The 16,554-nt window shown below is 42.7% G+C and overlaps 1 protein-coding gene and 1 non-coding gene across 7 annotated transcripts in view; one reads left to right on the top strand and one right to left on the bottom strand.

Annotated features, from left to right (window-relative positions):
- Window positions 1–360: 360 nt before the first annotated feature.
- On the top strand, window positions 361–432 carry trnaa-ugc. Its single transcript has one exon. It is a non-coding gene; the product is annotated as a tRNA-Ala (tRNA).
- A 2,030-nt stretch (window positions 433–2,462) lies between these two features.
- The window catches only part of kdm6a (lysine (K)-specific demethylase 6A), a 46,180-nt gene continuing 32,088 nt past the window's right edge, over window positions 2,463–16,554 (bottom strand). For 3 of the 6 annotated variants that reach the window (XM_046405072.1, XM_046405077.1, XM_046405078.1), the window contains 17 exons: window positions 13,656–13,748; window positions 13,493–13,570; window positions 12,665–12,772; window positions 12,189–12,575; window positions 11,170–12,056; window positions 7,985–8,114; window positions 7,704–7,809; window positions 6,812–7,017; window positions 6,034–6,086; window positions 5,863–5,937; window positions 5,535–5,683; window positions 4,725–4,839; window positions 4,420–4,607; window positions 4,104–4,245; window positions 3,893–4,019; window positions 3,616–3,786; window positions 2,463–3,515 (listed from right to left, as the gene is read on the bottom strand). In XM_046405072.1, the coding sequence (XP_046261028.1) occupies window positions 3,456–3,515; window positions 3,616–3,786; window positions 3,893–4,019; window positions 4,104–4,245; window positions 4,420–4,607; window positions 4,725–4,839; window positions 5,535–5,683; window positions 5,863–5,937; window positions 6,034–6,086; window positions 6,812–7,017; window positions 7,704–7,809; window positions 7,985–8,114; window positions 11,170–12,056; window positions 12,189–12,575; window positions 12,665–12,772; window positions 13,493–13,570; window positions 13,656–13,748 (3,075 nt within the window). In that variant the 3' untranslated portion in view covers window positions 2,463–3,455. The remainder of the gene's footprint in view (window positions 3,516–3,615; window positions 3,787–3,892; window positions 4,020–4,103; window positions 4,246–4,419; window positions 4,608–4,724; window positions 4,840–5,534; window positions 5,684–5,862; window positions 5,938–6,033; window positions 6,087–6,811; window positions 7,018–7,703; window positions 7,810–7,984; window positions 8,115–11,169; window positions 12,057–12,188; window positions 12,576–12,664; window positions 12,773–13,492; window positions 13,571–13,655; window positions 13,749–16,554) is intronic. The other 3 variants (XM_046405074.1, XM_046405076.1, XM_046405075.1) reach the window with 3 other exon arrangements.

Genomic DNA, 16,554 nt, shown 5'->3' with positions numbered 1-16,554 from the left:
AGGACATTTAATGAGGCTGTATGTCTTTGCTATGGTTCAGGGATCTGACTGTGGCAGGTTTGCAGAGGACTGTATATGGAGACAATTCAGGGTACAATTTGCAGGGATAACTGGCTCCCCACAATGCTATGCAGCGAGCAGTGAGTGACAGCCATGTAAAGAAAACTAAAAACTCTGTTCCCATGAAAAACTAAAGAAATCAGATTGTTCCTCTTTGAATGCATAGTGACTGTCTGAATATTAAACTATGTCCTTTATCACTCATGGACATCCAATTCAACACCCTCACTATGTTACTGCCATTATTAAATCCTCAGTACACATTAGGGTGAAAAATGTTGTAAACCTTAAGTGACAGTAGGGGATGTAGCTCAGTGGTAGAGCGCATGCTTTGCATGTATGAGGCCCCGGGTTCAATCCCTGGCATCTCCACTCCTTTTGAGGGCAGCCGTGGCCGAGAGGTTGGAGAAGCGGCTTGAGATCGGAAGGTCGCTGGTTCGATTTCCCCACCGGATGGGTTCCTCATCTAGTAGAGCTGGACAGGTGGTGTTAAATGTACTGGAAAAGTCATAAAACATGACCCTCACAGTGCTCACCAGCTTGTCCAGGTAGGCATAGACATGATTCAGCAAGTAGATGAAGTAGACTCCCAGTAAGGGCTGGTAAGCAAACTCGAGCGGGTCCAGGAGTTGCCTAATCATAGGCCTTAGCTGCTCCAGAACAAGTCTTTCCAGAGTCAATGTCACAGGTCTGTAGTCCTTGAAGCCAATAGGACACAGCGTCTTTGGCACAAGTACGAGACACAATGTCTTTCACAACACAGGGACTCTATTGAACTCAGGTTCAAGGTGAAGACATGGTGAAATACTCCACACACCTGGCAACACAAGCTTTGAGTTTCCACTCCAGCTACTTTTGTATTTGTCCTTGGCCTCAGATCATCAGATCCCCCTGTGTCCTTCTCATCTCATCCCTATCACCAGCTCTGAAAGTCCTTTTCTTGGCATTCAGGATGGCCATGTAGCAGCTCACATACTGAGCAAAGTGACAACCCCACCCCATCTGCCACCCTTCCTCTATCCTCCACACGTCTCCAGGCCAGCAGACACTACCAACATCACCCGACCATCACTGTCTTCACCTTCACCTCCCATCACCCCCATGTCTCCACACCAACCCCCTCCACCACTATCAGCGCCCCCATCCCTTACTGTCCTCATCGTCATCGTGGATTTTGTGGAATGGTGTGAACGCAGCCACCTGTGCTTAAACACCAGTAAAACAAAGGAGATGGTGATTGACTTCTGGAGAAGGACATTACCACATACACCAGTGAACATCCAGGGCTCGGACATTGAGATGGTGGACAGTTTTAAGTATCTGGGTGTCCACCTCAACCATGAACTGGACTGGTCACATAACACTGATGCCCTGTACAAGAAGGGCCAAAGTTGCCTCCACCTTCTGAGGAGACTGAGGTCCTTTGGAGTGAGCAGGCCTCAGTGCAGGAAGGAGCGCTACTGCAGGTCCTTCATTCCCACTGCTGTTAGACTGTACAGCTCAACAGTCTAGTCCTCCAAAAGAGAACTAGACTCTTCAGCTGCTTCGGACTTGTACATAGCTGTATATTGTAACGCGTACTGTACTGTTCAGCAACCGGAAACTCTGAGTTTCCATCTCAGAGTAAATCAACTCAGAGTTCACGGTTTAACTCATAGGTTATTGAACCTCCTTCTTGAAAAAGGTCCCAGACCGTCAATCTGCCTGGTTTGTCATGAACTGATGAGGGAGCAGGCCATAGCTGGCCATAAAACTGCTTGTCAGCCATTTGTTCCATCATTTATGAGCCACTAAAAATGGGGGTGGGTGTATAGAAACGGCTGTAATTCCAAAATGGATAATGCCACACTTCTGTCAAACCCCTTGAATTAAAGCTGAAACTCTTCACTCACATCTTGAGTGTTTCATGGTGGAATACAGAAGCCAAATGCCAAAAAACTTATTCTTGTTCCAATATCTGTGGACCTAACTGTACAAAATACATATTAGAAACTGGCACTGAAGCAGTCTCTTATTTTCTAATTATATACTTTAATTTTCATATTAGATTTGTACTTGGATTGAACTGATTGTATTTCTACTGTTGGATTATTTTACTGATGTATTTATAAGGATTGTTTCATCTTTGCTGATTTTATACTAATTTTTTTTTTTCCGCTTACAGCTCATCTCATGAAGACTAATAAGATGAGAAGCACTGAATAAAAACAAACTAAAACAGAACAGCTTGCTTACTTGACCATATGCCGCATTCCAAATGTGATACATTGTAGGTTTTACTAGGGGCACACACACACAAAAGTGACCAGGCTTTAATGTGCCATACAACAATAAAAGTGTAAAACAAAAAGAAAGTAGAAGAAAAGAAAAAACAAACAAAAAGTGCAACAGAGCTACATGTGTAAATAAAGACCGTTTGTTTATTGACTCATAAAACATCCTTCAAACAATAAACCCATTTCAAGGTAATGTCTCTGTACAATGCTTACTAAGCAGTTTTATTTATATAGAAAACGTATGAGGGGCTGTGCTGAAAAATCACAAGGCTCCTTCAAATTTAATGGCAGGTACTCTGGAAAAAATTACAGCATTCCATCCACAAATATTTCCAAGCAATAAATATGCATTTATAAATAGTGTAAATTTACATCAAAATAAAAAAAAAAAAAAAGCACAAATTAAAGTTCACTCTTGTCTATGTGCAACCTTTTGTCTCTCTGACTTGGCTGTTCGTCTACAAATGATTTCCTCTCCCCCCCACCACAAAGAAACAAACAACTCATCGTAGTTCCATCAAAATTAAATTCAATATTGTAACTGATTATTAAAAAATGGGGTGAAATGTTGCAAACAATTTGTCACTTTTCACATTACAGAACATTTTATCTTGTTTTCCTGACCAAGGAGGTGTCTAACATACAAAAGACCAGCTATGCTAATTACTCATCTCATGGAGGGGAGGAAACAAAGTTCTTGCGTCAACTCACAAACATAATACAAAAAAGGAAAAAAGAAAACTATCAAGTCAGTAGTCGTGTGACAATGTTGCCAGTTAAAACATAATATGTACAAAACTTGAATTCATCATTTTTATTTGGGATTTTTGTGTATTTTCTAGTTAAGTCCAGCTGGGCTAGCAGTAGAACAGTCTGGTCATGATGACAGGATGAGCTGCCACCCACCTCCAGTCCACTGGGAGGAGGCACACCACTCTGGGCAGGTTGCATAGACACACAGCTTTCATGCAGCTGCCTTATGGGATAGCTACAGAGCACCGTTTGAGGACTGCGGGCTTACTTCCTGAATATCAGAAAAAAAAAAAAAAAAAGGTTTCCGGAGAGATTCCGATAAAGTTCACTGTGGTTCCAAATGTCCTCAGAACAACACTGTTACCATCAAGAGGAAGAAGGCAGGGGACTTGCCTGTAGACAGATGGAGAAAGCACACACTGAGCTCTGCAGACAGATGAATGTGGGCATCGCTAAGCGTCTTCCTATATGTTCAAATGGTCTTAATGAAACTAATACCACTGGTGGTTTTGTGCCTGATACTTACCAGTGTGAACTGGTCATAAACCTGCATGAGGTCCTCTATCTTGTACTGCTCTAGCACCACAAAATTGTCCAAGTTAGTGCTCCCCCTACGGGCACAGTCCTGGCAGTGCACCACATAGGTTTTTCTGCTGTTGCTCTCACTGGTTACAAACAGCAGGTCAAAAACCTCCACCTAAGAACAAGAGTTAGGAGGAAATGTAAACAAAGCGGAGAAGCGGCACACACGGCACAGCTGCAGCAGAAAAGATCTCGGCATCGTTCAGCATCGGTGTTCTCACCTCACAGATGCTGCAGTAATGTGCTGGCTCATTCTGCGTCCTCCCGTGCCACACCAACTCTTTCCCAGCAGCCAACAGCAGTTCCCGCTGCATCTGACACTGCTTCAGAGTCCGTAACAAACAATACCTAACATACAGAAAGACATTTTGGGTGAGTTCAGCATAACAAACAGTCATATCAGAAATTGGGTTTTATAATTGAAGTTCTCACTTGATCATCTCAAAGAGCTTGTGGTCAGACACTTTGATGTTCCTGGCCATGTTCCAGGAGAGGTGAATCATGGGAACAATGGATTTGACACTCTGGAGTTTGTTCCACTCGTAACGCTCCACTGCCAGCTTGTACTGATGGGCTGAGGACATAGAGAGGCAGTCCTCATTTTTATTCAGTTTTCATACAGCTGTACCTGCCTACACATGCAGGTTGTACTCAAAATTTTGCCCTTGGCTCTGCTCCTTCTCAGCAGGCAGCATCATCATTATCCATAAATACATTTCATATTGTTGAATTCTTTTCTTTTTCTCACCTGTGAGAGGCCCAACATTCCACGCAATGTTGTTGCACCAGCCAATGGCCTGAACCCAGTGAATGGTGCCTGTGTTGAGCCACACTAAGTCCCCGGGACGCTGGATAAACCGATAGACAGGCACGTTGGTCTCATACAGGTCCTCCAGGTTGGGCCACCAGGAACCCATCAGGAAGTTGATGTTGTTGCTGCAAGAGGAGGTCAAACAAACAAACAAACCACAAAACAAAAATCACAAAGAAAGCTGTTAAAGTCAGCTCTGGAGATTAGGTAAGAAGTTAAAGCTCTCATTTCTGGTGACTCACTTTTCACAGAAGTCGTTGATGACACCCCAGTATGCCTCAGGCACAGCAAACCACTCACAGTCCCCAGGACCAATGTTAATGTTGACTGAACAGAAATTGTTGTTTTCTTGGTGACCTACACACACACACACAAAAGTGATTAGCAATACATTTTACACCAAAATGAGTGCATATATACAGGTTCTTTAAACATCCAAATTTTTCTTTTTGGTTTTTTTTCCCCCCACTGCTGCGTCACATTCAACATCACAACTACACTGGAAAACAGTAGAAAGCAGCAGATCACATATTTCATCAAACTGCATCCTAAAGAACTTATTTTAGAAGTTTTAATCAATAATATTCTAAATTAAATAGATATTTTTTTCTGGGGTTGATGATGGAAGTAGCTAAAGAGTGGGCCATCTCATTTTCTCCTCATCTCTGTTGACAAGCGCACATGCACAGTATGGACGGGGTACTAACATGGAGGCCAGTGACAATGTTGCCATGATCACTTTTCTGACTTCAGTCTCCCTTCCACACCCAGCACCAATTGAAAAACGTTTGAGAGCTGCTTGAGTGGAAAAGTATTCCTTAACTTCAACATGCGTTTCCAGCACTGTCAATCAGACCCACGGCTGATAAATAACTGACTACTGCAGAGGTCTTTGACCCTGAATTGAATGCAGATTGTACCCTTTCCAACTGAAGACAAAAGCCAGATCTTAGTGTGCGTTAGTAGGATTTATATCCGGCGGGATAGGGGTATAACAGAGTGAGAAAAATGAAAACACTGACAAAAGTGGCATTCATTTTGTCCATGTATACCTGGTGTTCTGCTCCCTGGCACCTTCATGTAGAGCTGGACAGTGTTCATGCCAAGAATGGTGTGTCCAACATGACTGAGGAGGTTCCCAGCTGACACCACCCTGGCAAAAGCTGGCAGCTTGGACAACTCCTGAAGCTGCTGTTTCCACCTGTAAAGAGCAAGAGTTACATGTGACAATAGATAGATGGACAGACCGATACTTTATTCAACATCCTAAATGTTATTTCCTTTCCCCAAACAAGCTGAAAAATGAATAAAAAGAAGGAGATGAAGATGTTTGATGGCTTTATACACCAGATATTTGATAGAAATGTGTAGTTCACTCACTTCTTGTCGTCAGAGAGGTCAATGTTGGTGCCAAATTTGATGTGTTTGAAAGGCCCTTTCCTGCGCCGCATCACACTAACAGAACATCAGAGTATAATGTAGTTAGCAACCCAAAACAAAACGTACAACGAAAACCGAAATCCGAGGAGACAAAATGCAAAGACAACTCACCCGTCCAAGGAACCTGCTTCTGCTTCCATCTCCTTCTTCTTCTCATTTTCCTCCTGTCACAATAAAAGCAATAAAAGTGTTGGCAACTTTTCGACAAGTCCCTCAGAATTGGTTAACATCAACTATAAAGTCAGTACAACTTTGATTTTTGACAAGAACTTGCACCTACATTTCAGGTACTATCCTTATACCACTATCCTTATACCAAGCAAAGACGGCTGGCAATATTCATCAAAGTGGTATAAAAGTGGTAAAAATCAGTACTTCTTCTTCTTAGGTACTGCCTCTGACGAAACCACCATTCAATTTCAATTTTTTATTTATATAGCACCTTATACAATCAAAAGTGTCTCTAGATGCCTTACAGAGACCCAGAGTCTGAACCCCCGAGTGGGGGGTAGATAGGACAGAGAGGATGAAAAAGAGAGAGAGAGAGAGAGAGAGAGAAACATACATGCAGTAAACATCATAAATTACAAAGGACAAACATGACAGGCTGTTATAATTGGAATTCTGAAGACTATGTATTGTGTTTGTTTTTTAGCTGATATGTTGTTTAAGTTAGTTATATTAGCACTACATAGAAGAACGACAGGCAGATGTTGACAGTAGACATTAAACACTGTGCCTTTGTATCATGTGCATATCATTCAAAGGTTTATGGTTCTGACAAACGTATAGGTTCAACTGTGGTTCAGCTGTTGGAAGTTTTGCAGCATCACAATATAAGAGTGTGTGTGTGTGTGTGTGTGTGGTGTGTGTGGTTTCTCCTACTGACCCGTAGAGACTCCTGGAAGGAGGCAGCCTGGTACTGAGCATATTTGACGATGGTGGTGTGGGAGCGACTGCTCTCGCAGCGCCACATCTTCTTGTTGCCGCTGGGGTCCCAGTTCTCATCAGTGGGCTGAGCCAACTGAGTTCGCACCTCCACCACATGGTCAGGGTTGGCCTCCACCAGTGTCTTGGTGGAGAACAGGCCCAGATCTGTTTGTGGACAATGGAACCAAGAGGAGCCAAGGAACACAAACTATTAGAGGCAAGGCAAGGATTATTTGAAAAAAAAAAAAAATGTAAATTTTAACTTCAGGCTTTCATATGACTTCATTTTTAATTACTTGTTTTCATAGTCACATGTAAAATAATTAAATAAAATGTTGCCGTTATCTGCTGACTGAGGGAGAACACAGAGGTGAGAGGGTCAGTATCAGCCTCTCACCTGTGCTGGAGTAGAGTTAGGTTGGCTGTGTGCTTTTGTGTCTTCCTGTAACTTTGACTACATAACTTAAAAAAAATGAGACAGGAGCAATCTGGTAAATTTGAGTTTTAAATAATAGGGCAGCAGTTCGTGGTAATAGAACACCAGATGTTTACAAATTCATGGTAGATCCAAAACGTGCAGTAACATTTTCCACTTGCAGGTGGTGCTGTTGTCATACATGTCATACAAGTCATCCACACACAGTCTCCCACAGATTACAGAGACACACCCACAGAACCACGTGAGACTGGAAAAGACAGAAACATGCAGCAGCGCATGCTCATAGCTGCCTCTGTCACATGTTATATCAAATAACATCTCAGTCAAACAAATTCAGACACTGGAAACTCAAAAATCCAGTCTGTGGTGCAGAGTGGAGAACAAATCTTCCATCTCTACATCAGTCTCGTACCTAGTTTGAGTGCTCCAGCCAGTCCTCTGATGACGGTGACTGGGTTGGATGGGTTGGTGCAGAACTGGTGCAGGGGAGGGAAGAAAGCATCCCTCTTGTTTTCCAACTGAAAGGCAGAAAGGAAACACAGGGACAGTCAGGGAATGTCGACCAGCTCCAGACTTATCAGGAAAATCAACGCATTAAAAGAGGAGCTAACTATGAGTACTTGTGATGTAAAAAAGATACTGTTGCACCAAACATCACAAATACTTCTCCTTCTAAGGTCTGGTTGCACGTACATAAATACTAGGTGTCGGGGGGTTAAGTTTGTCCTTTGCCAGTGGAGGACAGGGCGGGCGAGGTGGTCGTGGTGGGGGACACTTGTCCAGAAGGATGCTGCTAGTAGACAGGCCGTTTTTCCCCAGGTTCCTGCAGCCAGAGCAGAGTTTAGAGAGAGCAGTCAGTTCATCAGCCCAGGTAAAAGCAACGGACTAGAAATCTCCAAGCGAAAACGACTTTGCCCCATGTAACCGCAGCCCATCAAACAACACAGTCATGTCACGTCATTAAACTGAGCTTCAAGAGAGTTGGAGACCAATTGATTTAATAGCTGATAATTCATCGATCAGTTGCTGAAGCTCTATTTCAGAGGTCAGCATTTCCAGTCAAAAATGTTTTGGTGAGGAGGAGCCCTGCAGTGATAAGCACAACAGGATATCCAGTGATGATTAACCCTTAGAGGCCTAGGCTGTTTTTAAGGCAATGTCACTACCGTTGCTTACAAGCATGTAACTTGGTCATTACCAGTTCCTTATTACATGCTATGTTTTGTTAGTTTGGTTTTATTTTTTAAGCACAGTCTATGCTATCCATATCTGCAATAATTTTATGTGGTAACACATGCATATATTTTAGATATTTTTTTTTATAGCAACAAAAAAAATTACATTTTTACATGTATCTCACCATAGAAAGTTGCTAGCAGACATATCTTTTCATATTTGTATTGGAGAGTCTCTGTGGAATCTGGCAATATAAGAAGCATGATGGTAGGACACTCCATGACATACCAGATTACAAAAACATGTGGTTTGTGCCTGACTGAAAAAAATGTTTTTTATTATTATGATTTATTTTTTCTTTACAGAAAAAGATGATATTGTTTAATTCCTGATGAAAAATGTGCTTTATTTGACACCAACATTCAATATAGTTATGGAATAGAAAATTGTTGCCGTGAGTACAGTGTAGCTGTATCCGTGGTTACTTCTCTCTCCTCTCACTCTTTCTGCTCTGCACTGTGACCTGACCTGACCCGACTATAAACTGAGGCTACTGCTTCAGCGCATGTGCATTTAAAGTAGCCTGCATGCGCACTTTTGACCCACGCTTTTCTTTTGACAACTTTTGAATCGCTGCAATGAAAAGCAAAGAAGTGTTTCTTTATCATCCAAAGCGGGATGAAATGTCAGCCTTATATTGGACACCACGCAGAAATTTGCTGTGATTTCAAAAACCGGATTATAGACACGTTTTCACGTTCACGTTATATAGCGACTGACAAGTACGAACGCAAAATGGGTGAAAAAGAAATTAGCCATGGTATTATTCTGCAGCCTTTTGATCTGTCTATATAACACAAGGCCCCGATGTAGAAGAATGTGTCTGGTATCATTGTAGAGACTAGTTTTTTCCATCTGATACACATGCCTCATCTGTGCAATCATGGGTTCACGAGTAATTCACGACAGCAATGGGTGCGCAGATTAAAGCAAAGCTGAATGCACACTGTAACCATGATAAAATCTAAAGTAAATTCATAATTTTCTTCCTCTCTGACACTTGAACACACAGACAAGTGGCAGGTATCGTTCGAAAGCCCAGTTCCAAGTGATATGATATCTCGCTGCAATGACTAGTTGTGGAGTAACTCAACAGAGAAGAAGGGGTGTGAAGGGGTACTTGCTTCATAAATACTTCATATTTACAGTATTCTGTTAACTACTGAAAAAAGATATCACCAGTTCTTTTTAAAGCATCCAAACTTGTTTTTATTTAGATTAAAGAAAGACTGATTATCAGATCCATTATTCAGCATTAATCTGTTTTTTTCTGGAATCTGTCTTTTGTTGTCAGACTGCTGATCGATCAATCAATCAATTAACCAATCAATAAACAGTCCTACTATAGCTCTGGTGCAGTCTCCTCTGTTTGTAGTCACCACTCATCACAAATTATTGATGGGTTAAGGCGCTCATTTTAACATACAGCTGGTTCAGGTGGACCTCATTTTAATTACTTCTGATCATAATCAATAATAATACATCAACAGTTTGTAATACTTGATTTATATACTGTATTCACAATCTGAAGTTAAAAAAAGTAAGAAGTACTTCAAAATTGTACTTAAGTACAGTACGTGAGTAAATTGTACTTTGCTACATTCCACAAGTGGTTATTCTAATTACAAGAGTTTTATTTTTACTGCAAATGCACACAGGTTCTAAACATTGATATGGGACTACCTGATTACTAATAACGAGTATCAGCCCTGAAAAAAACCATCTTGGCTAATTCCTAGTTCATAAATATCTGTTATCTGAGCATTTGCATCTGTGATTTTAGTTTTGCACCCATTTCTCCAGCAGTTTGACGACACCTCTTTAATTCTTTTTGTTAAGTCAGAGACATGGTAGCTGTCAGCTGTCAAATTCTTAAAATGTCCAACACCACAATTTTAAAGTATGAGGATAACATGAATTGTTTTTCTGAATTTACTGGTCATAAATAAGGTCTGAATAATATTGATGTGAACATGGCATAGGACAGGGTTGAAGACCGGACTAAAACTACACCACCATTAGCACTGGGGGCAAAAAAAAAAAAAAAAAAAGAGGCGAAAAGGCTCAGCGACAACAGTAACTTTAGGCATCATAACAGATCTCCACTGGAAAGACACACTAAAATGTGTGCCTGACATCAGCTTAGAGCTCAAATATTTGCATTTCAAGTGGCAGTTTTTATCCAAACATGATGATGAATGCAACCAGCACACAGCACGGGGTCAAAATGTCATGACACTTTCCAAATGCACCAAGGAATCAACACGTTACTCACTGGTACGCATGATGCAGAACTGTCACGCTTTAAATATCATGCAGTCTTGTCTTCTTCCACTGGCAGTGGGCTGATGTGAGTAGCATTTTACACACACCTCGTCCAATCACACAGCTTCTGACTGTTTAAGTGAATCTGCTCAGTTACTAGTTGTAATGTCACCCACAGCAACCGGTGGTTCTAATACATTTCATGACTCGTTTTGTTGCTTTCATAAGTACTTAAAATAATTAATTTCATTTTTTGGATTAGAGTGAGTTTACTTTCCTAACAAAAAAGAAAAACATGATGCCAGTTTTTGTCAGATCCACACAAACATCAGCAGTCAGTTTTAGTGGGGCTAACTGTTGCCATGCAGGATTCTTACCTGCATGCTTTGAGCACTTCACTGGAGCTGGGATAGATGGAAACAGAGGACCAGGGTGCCAGACCAGAAGGGAGAACGTGTCTCTTAGCCCCTCCAGAGGGTTCTGCCTTCAGTGGGCTCTGGGAGTCCTCAAGCCCCTTCCCATTGACAGTGGGCCCCTGGCTGTCAGTGTTGGATGGGCTGTTAAGGCAGGAGAGGCTGTTGGTGGTGTGAGGGTCTGCAGAGCACGGAGGGGATGTAGGGGTGGCTAAAAGCGGCGAGGACCCCACCGACTGCTCTGACAATGGCTTGGCAGCACCGTGAAGACCTGGGTGGACATTGTTGATTTTCTCTGAGGAAGGCCTGCCGTGGTTACTGTAATTATTGTTATCATCATTACTGGTCGCATTGGCTTTTCCCTTTAGCAACGCTGAGAGGTGAGGATTGTCTGAACTTAGCACACCGGAGGCAGGAGAGCCAGGCTGAGACAGGTTAGCAGAGCTGTCAGTCCCCCGCGGCTGGACGTGATTAGTCAATCCCTGCGCGGGGGTGCTGCTGGAACTTAGGAATGTCCTGACAGAATGCCTGACGGAGGCCTCTGAGCCTGATGGCAAAGTGGTAGCTGCATCATTGCTGCCATTTTTGCCCCCTGAAGGCGTGGTGTCTTTGGTATGGACCCCTGAGGTAGTAGTGGAGTGGGGAGGCGAGGACAAGTGGTTGGGTGTGGTCTGGGGAGAGGTGGGGGATAATGAGGAGGCTGAGGACGAGGCAGTGCAGGGCCCAGAGGAATGTCCAACCTGATTCAGAATGCCAGAGGAAGAGAACAAGGTATGAGGGGAGGAGGAGGAAGAGAGAGGGGGTTCTCCATTGGGACCTGCCGAATGTGAACCTGGACCTTTTTGAAGACCCTGGACAGAGAGGGAGGGCAAGAAATAACACATAAATAAACACTTACAGATTCATCACCATCAACGCATATGATGGCACAGAGACAGACGTGACAGAGAAAACCCTAGAAATCAAAGGAATCTGATGGTTACCTGAGTGGTAGTGTTGCGTTCTTGGCTCCGCCAGCTCTCGTCAGCATGACTGGGACTACTGGTAGTGCTGCTGGTGCTGGGGTGACTGGTGGCTGTGCAGTTGTGAGGTAGAGAGTTCTGCTGCGGGTAAGGCACGTTTCCGTTGCTCGCGCCACCACCTCCCAGTCCCAGGGTGTGATTTTTGTCCAGGTGTCCCAACAGCCCCGCTGAGGGACTTGAAGAACACGATCCATTGGCTGTGGGCTGGGTGACACGTGGGGGCCGGATGGCTGTGTGATTGAGTGGGGAGGTGCGTGAGAGGCCTACATGGTTGGGGGAGGGCTCGGCCAACGGACCATTGGGAAGAGTAGGTCGTGGCTGGCCACCCGCTGCTGCCTGCTGCCTCATCTGACACAGAGAATGAAAGATTCAAACCAAACTGCAAAGCTCACCAACAAAACAACTTATTAATTGCTAGCTGTGTTTCATGTGTGTACCTGCTGCTGATGCTGCTGCATGAGAGAGAGCTGCTTTTCCAGCTGCTCCAGCATCTGCACCTGGGGAGGCTTGAGGTTTGCTCGGTTGGTCCGCAAGTGATCCAGGTGCTGCACATTTCACAACAGTGTCATATTAATTCAGCAGCTCAGTCAGCTGTAATTGGAAAAGTCTAATACATGAAGCATCTTATTTTGCAAATAAAATCACTGCTTTGGAAGTTAGCCTTTGCAATTATTTTCATCTAAAAATGTCAGAAGTCAACAAATAAGCATGTGTAAACCTCAGGATGTGCTTTATTATGTTTAAAGACATCAGTCATAAATGATGCCAAGACAAAAGTTTAACTGTGTGAATGTCTCGTAAAAGGGGTTAAGACACAGGCAAGGAACTGTAATGTCCCTGGTTCAAGTTCACCTAAAAACCTTTGTTGCATTGGTTCCTCCCTCACTGACTGTGCTAGTTAATGAAGGCAAAAATGTTCCACAATTTGATTTGAAGATATTATGCATCGTAACCACTGATGCAGTACTCTTAAGATAAAATTGGGCTACTAACATCACAAGACCACCTTGAAATGATCCGGCACCATTTAGATGCCTTTTTAGGGATGTTTAAATTAGCTGCAGTAGCTACAGATACTACATGCTTTGGTTCCTTAGCTTACACCCTCACGCAGTAACAGACAATTATAAATCCAGCTCCAGATGTAAAAAAAAAAAATACAGAACCAAAACCCATGTCTGACTCAGTTAGGAAAGTTACTACTTTCCTAAATATTACTGTCAATATTACACATACCAAAAATGTGAACATGAGACATTTCCTACCTGTAGCTTCTGTGGCGTTAGGTACCAGCTGGGCATCTGCTGTTGGCTGGGGCTGTTTACCCACGAGTCTCCAACACCCTGTGAGTAAGACAGAAAAACATGCGCCATGGCTCACCGTTTCAACGGTCCAAAAGAACTATATTGTTAATGTTCTTAAGTCTACCTCATCTGGGCTGGCAGTGCGTTTCTTTTTGGCAGGACTGGCCTGTGGGTCTATGTGATTGCTGGCAGGCTGGCCTCCTTCCCCTTTACAGACCTAGAAAGCCAGCACAGCAACACAGTTTGTGAGGACATACTGGACTAGCAATGATAGCAATGCCTCTTCCAAGTTTTCTTTTTCAACTGCACTTGATATTACATCTACATGCATCTACAAGTATTTGAGCATTTAAATGCTAAGTGTATGATAATACTATTATGTATTATCACCTTAACCTAATGGACAGAAGCTGATTACGTTCTTAATTAGGGGAGCAACAATCCATTGACCTGGATCAATACATCGATTCCATGCTCAACGATCCAATATGACTGATGCCAAGTGAAAACATCCATACATATGACCATCTTAAAACATGCCTTTATTTCAATATTCCCATGGCACCTCTGTGTCACCATTTCCATCCAAACATTCAAACAGTGCTTGTGCCAGGCAGGTAATGGTAAGCAGCCAAGAAAAACACGATGAGAATATTTACTTCTAAATCACAATCACAATGACAACTGCTGAATGAAAGCTGTTATATTATCAGCTGCTCTGTTTGAACAATTCTGAAAAAAAAAAAAAATATATATATATATATGTATATGTATATATATATAAATTTATTGTCGCTGTCCGATGAAAAAACATATCTCCACTTTCCTCCCTAGCAACTGGCTAACGGGTATTTATACGACCAACGAAGAAACGTTTTAAGACATCATGTATTTAAAACATATTTCCATTGAATGTCAGTGTCAGTCAAAATAAAACGTATCTCTCGCGTTTCGTCTTATGGCTCCACCTACTGCTTGTTCGTCTGTGGAAGAGAAACCGGCTTCGTTCACTGTTAAGGTAAAGTACGTCCATAAACTTAATGTTTGACAGTAGTATTATATTTTCTGCTGCTGTTGACCTCCACTAATGTTGCTTATGTGTCAAACAATATGACATTTACATAGCCTTAAACGCACACCGGTCTGACATTACAGTAGGCAATGCTAGGCTAAGTAGCTCTGCTATTCTAGCAGTGTTTGGGTTACTTACGTGTTTACTTATACATTTGTTTTGTGACTGAGATGTAACGTTATTCATCAACGTCGTGTCTTATGTATGTACCGTTTTTTCTTTTTCAGGATAGATTATGTCTCTTTCTTTAGAGGAACTTTGTGAAATTGCAAAAGTGAAATGAAATGAAAGTGATAGGGCTATTGAGGCAGAGGCATGAGAGAGGCAGAAGAGTGTCAGCACAAATGATGGAGGTTTCTGGAGGAAAAACACAGGGTTAAGCGAACCACTGTAGAGGATGCAAACTTTTTTAAACACGAAGTTATGTCAATATTGCATTGATTGACTGTACTAAAAGTTTTTCTCTTTATTGAAGAATCACTCGAGACTGACGAAGATGACTCCCAAGAGTATGTCCGAGAAGAATCTGAAAACGAAGGCTAAGGAAAATTTGCACCCTGATCGGAGCGTATGCGTTTTGGAAAGCCATAAACACAGAAGAATCCAGTTTCTTTTCCACTCTCTTTGCAGTCTGGTCCTGACACTGAAAAACATGTGCTTGCTTCTTGAAATGATCAGTGATCACAAGGACATACACAGATTTGTTGTTGTTGTCCTCGGCTGAGCAAAAGTCGATACATCCAAGCTCTAATGGAGCAGTGGTCTTAATGCTCTCTAAAGGGGCTCTCACAGCTGGCTCTGGGGTCTTACGCAGATCACATCTGGGACAGTTCCTAACGTGTGCACATCCTTCTCCATAACACGCCAGAAGAAGCACTGACAGGTTAAAGAGAGGGTGCGTGGCTGACCCTGATGCCCTGCGTTGTCGTGAACACCAGACAACACCACAGACCTTAAAGAGTTAGGGACAACAAACTGGAACCTCTTGCACTTGGTTAGTGGGTCCTTTCAGACCTGATAAAGAATGGCATCCAGCAGTGTGAGTTTGTCCCAATGCCTCAGAAGTCGCAGAGCCTAATGACTCTCATGGCAATGTTCACGCCTAGATGGGCGATGCTTCCGTTCAACAAAACAGGACATTCTGGAGACAGCAGGGTCCTGTTTCTGGTGGACAGGAAACATCCGAGCCAGCTATAACTATGTTTGGGAGGTGGTCAGTCAGAGAAGCTGCACGCAGAAAGAAATCTGAGTCCCGGTCACTGATGGAGGACACAGCTGAGGAGACATCATCCTCAGACACAGAGACATAAGCAGCAGTGGAGAGAGTGACTGTCCAACAACTGGGGCTGACATGTCAAACGGAAAACATCCTGCACAGCTTCGTCCCTCATGCCACAAGCTTGCTCCAGAAGCTCAGGGTAAGGCTCCGACAAAAGACGTTGGACCAGTGGCTTTACAAATGGGCTCCTACTCAAAGCATCTGCCACAACATTTCATGATGCTCACAGGCATCCAGCTTTGGCTTAGTTAGACAGATAGATACTTTATTGATCCCGAGGGAAATAGTTAGGATGTATGTGAGAGGATTGTTATCCAGACAGTCTTTAGCCTTTGAGGTAGTCTCTGATAAATAGCCTAATTATTGATCTTATTTATTGACATGAATGTAATACTATTGTGTTGATTAAATCAGACTGACTTAATTTGTCATCATTGTCTGCTGATGTTACTCACGGAGAAAAAGTTGGTAATTGATGAGCATGTTTAGCTCATTACTAGCTGGCTGGCATCAGAGGGTGTGCTGTTGAATAGAGACAACAGGAGTAATTGGGGTGACTTCCCGTGCACCTTGTTGGTTGTGGTAACGGGTGTGTTTCATGTCAGGCGTGTTTTGTTTTTTTTTTTTCGGCAAGACCGTGTCATGTAGTAGCCTACAGAGCGTCATTACAGG

The sequence above is a fragment of the Scatophagus argus genome, chromosome 11 (assembly GCF_020382885.2).
Source record: "Scatophagus argus isolate fScaArg1 chromosome 11, fScaArg1.pri, whole genome shotgun sequence".
Lineage (NCBI taxonomy): Eukaryota > Metazoa > Chordata > Actinopteri > Scatophagidae > Scatophagus > Scatophagus argus.
The sequence above is the reverse complement of the archived record's forward strand: the minus strand, read 5'-3'. Positions and strand labels throughout refer to the sequence as shown.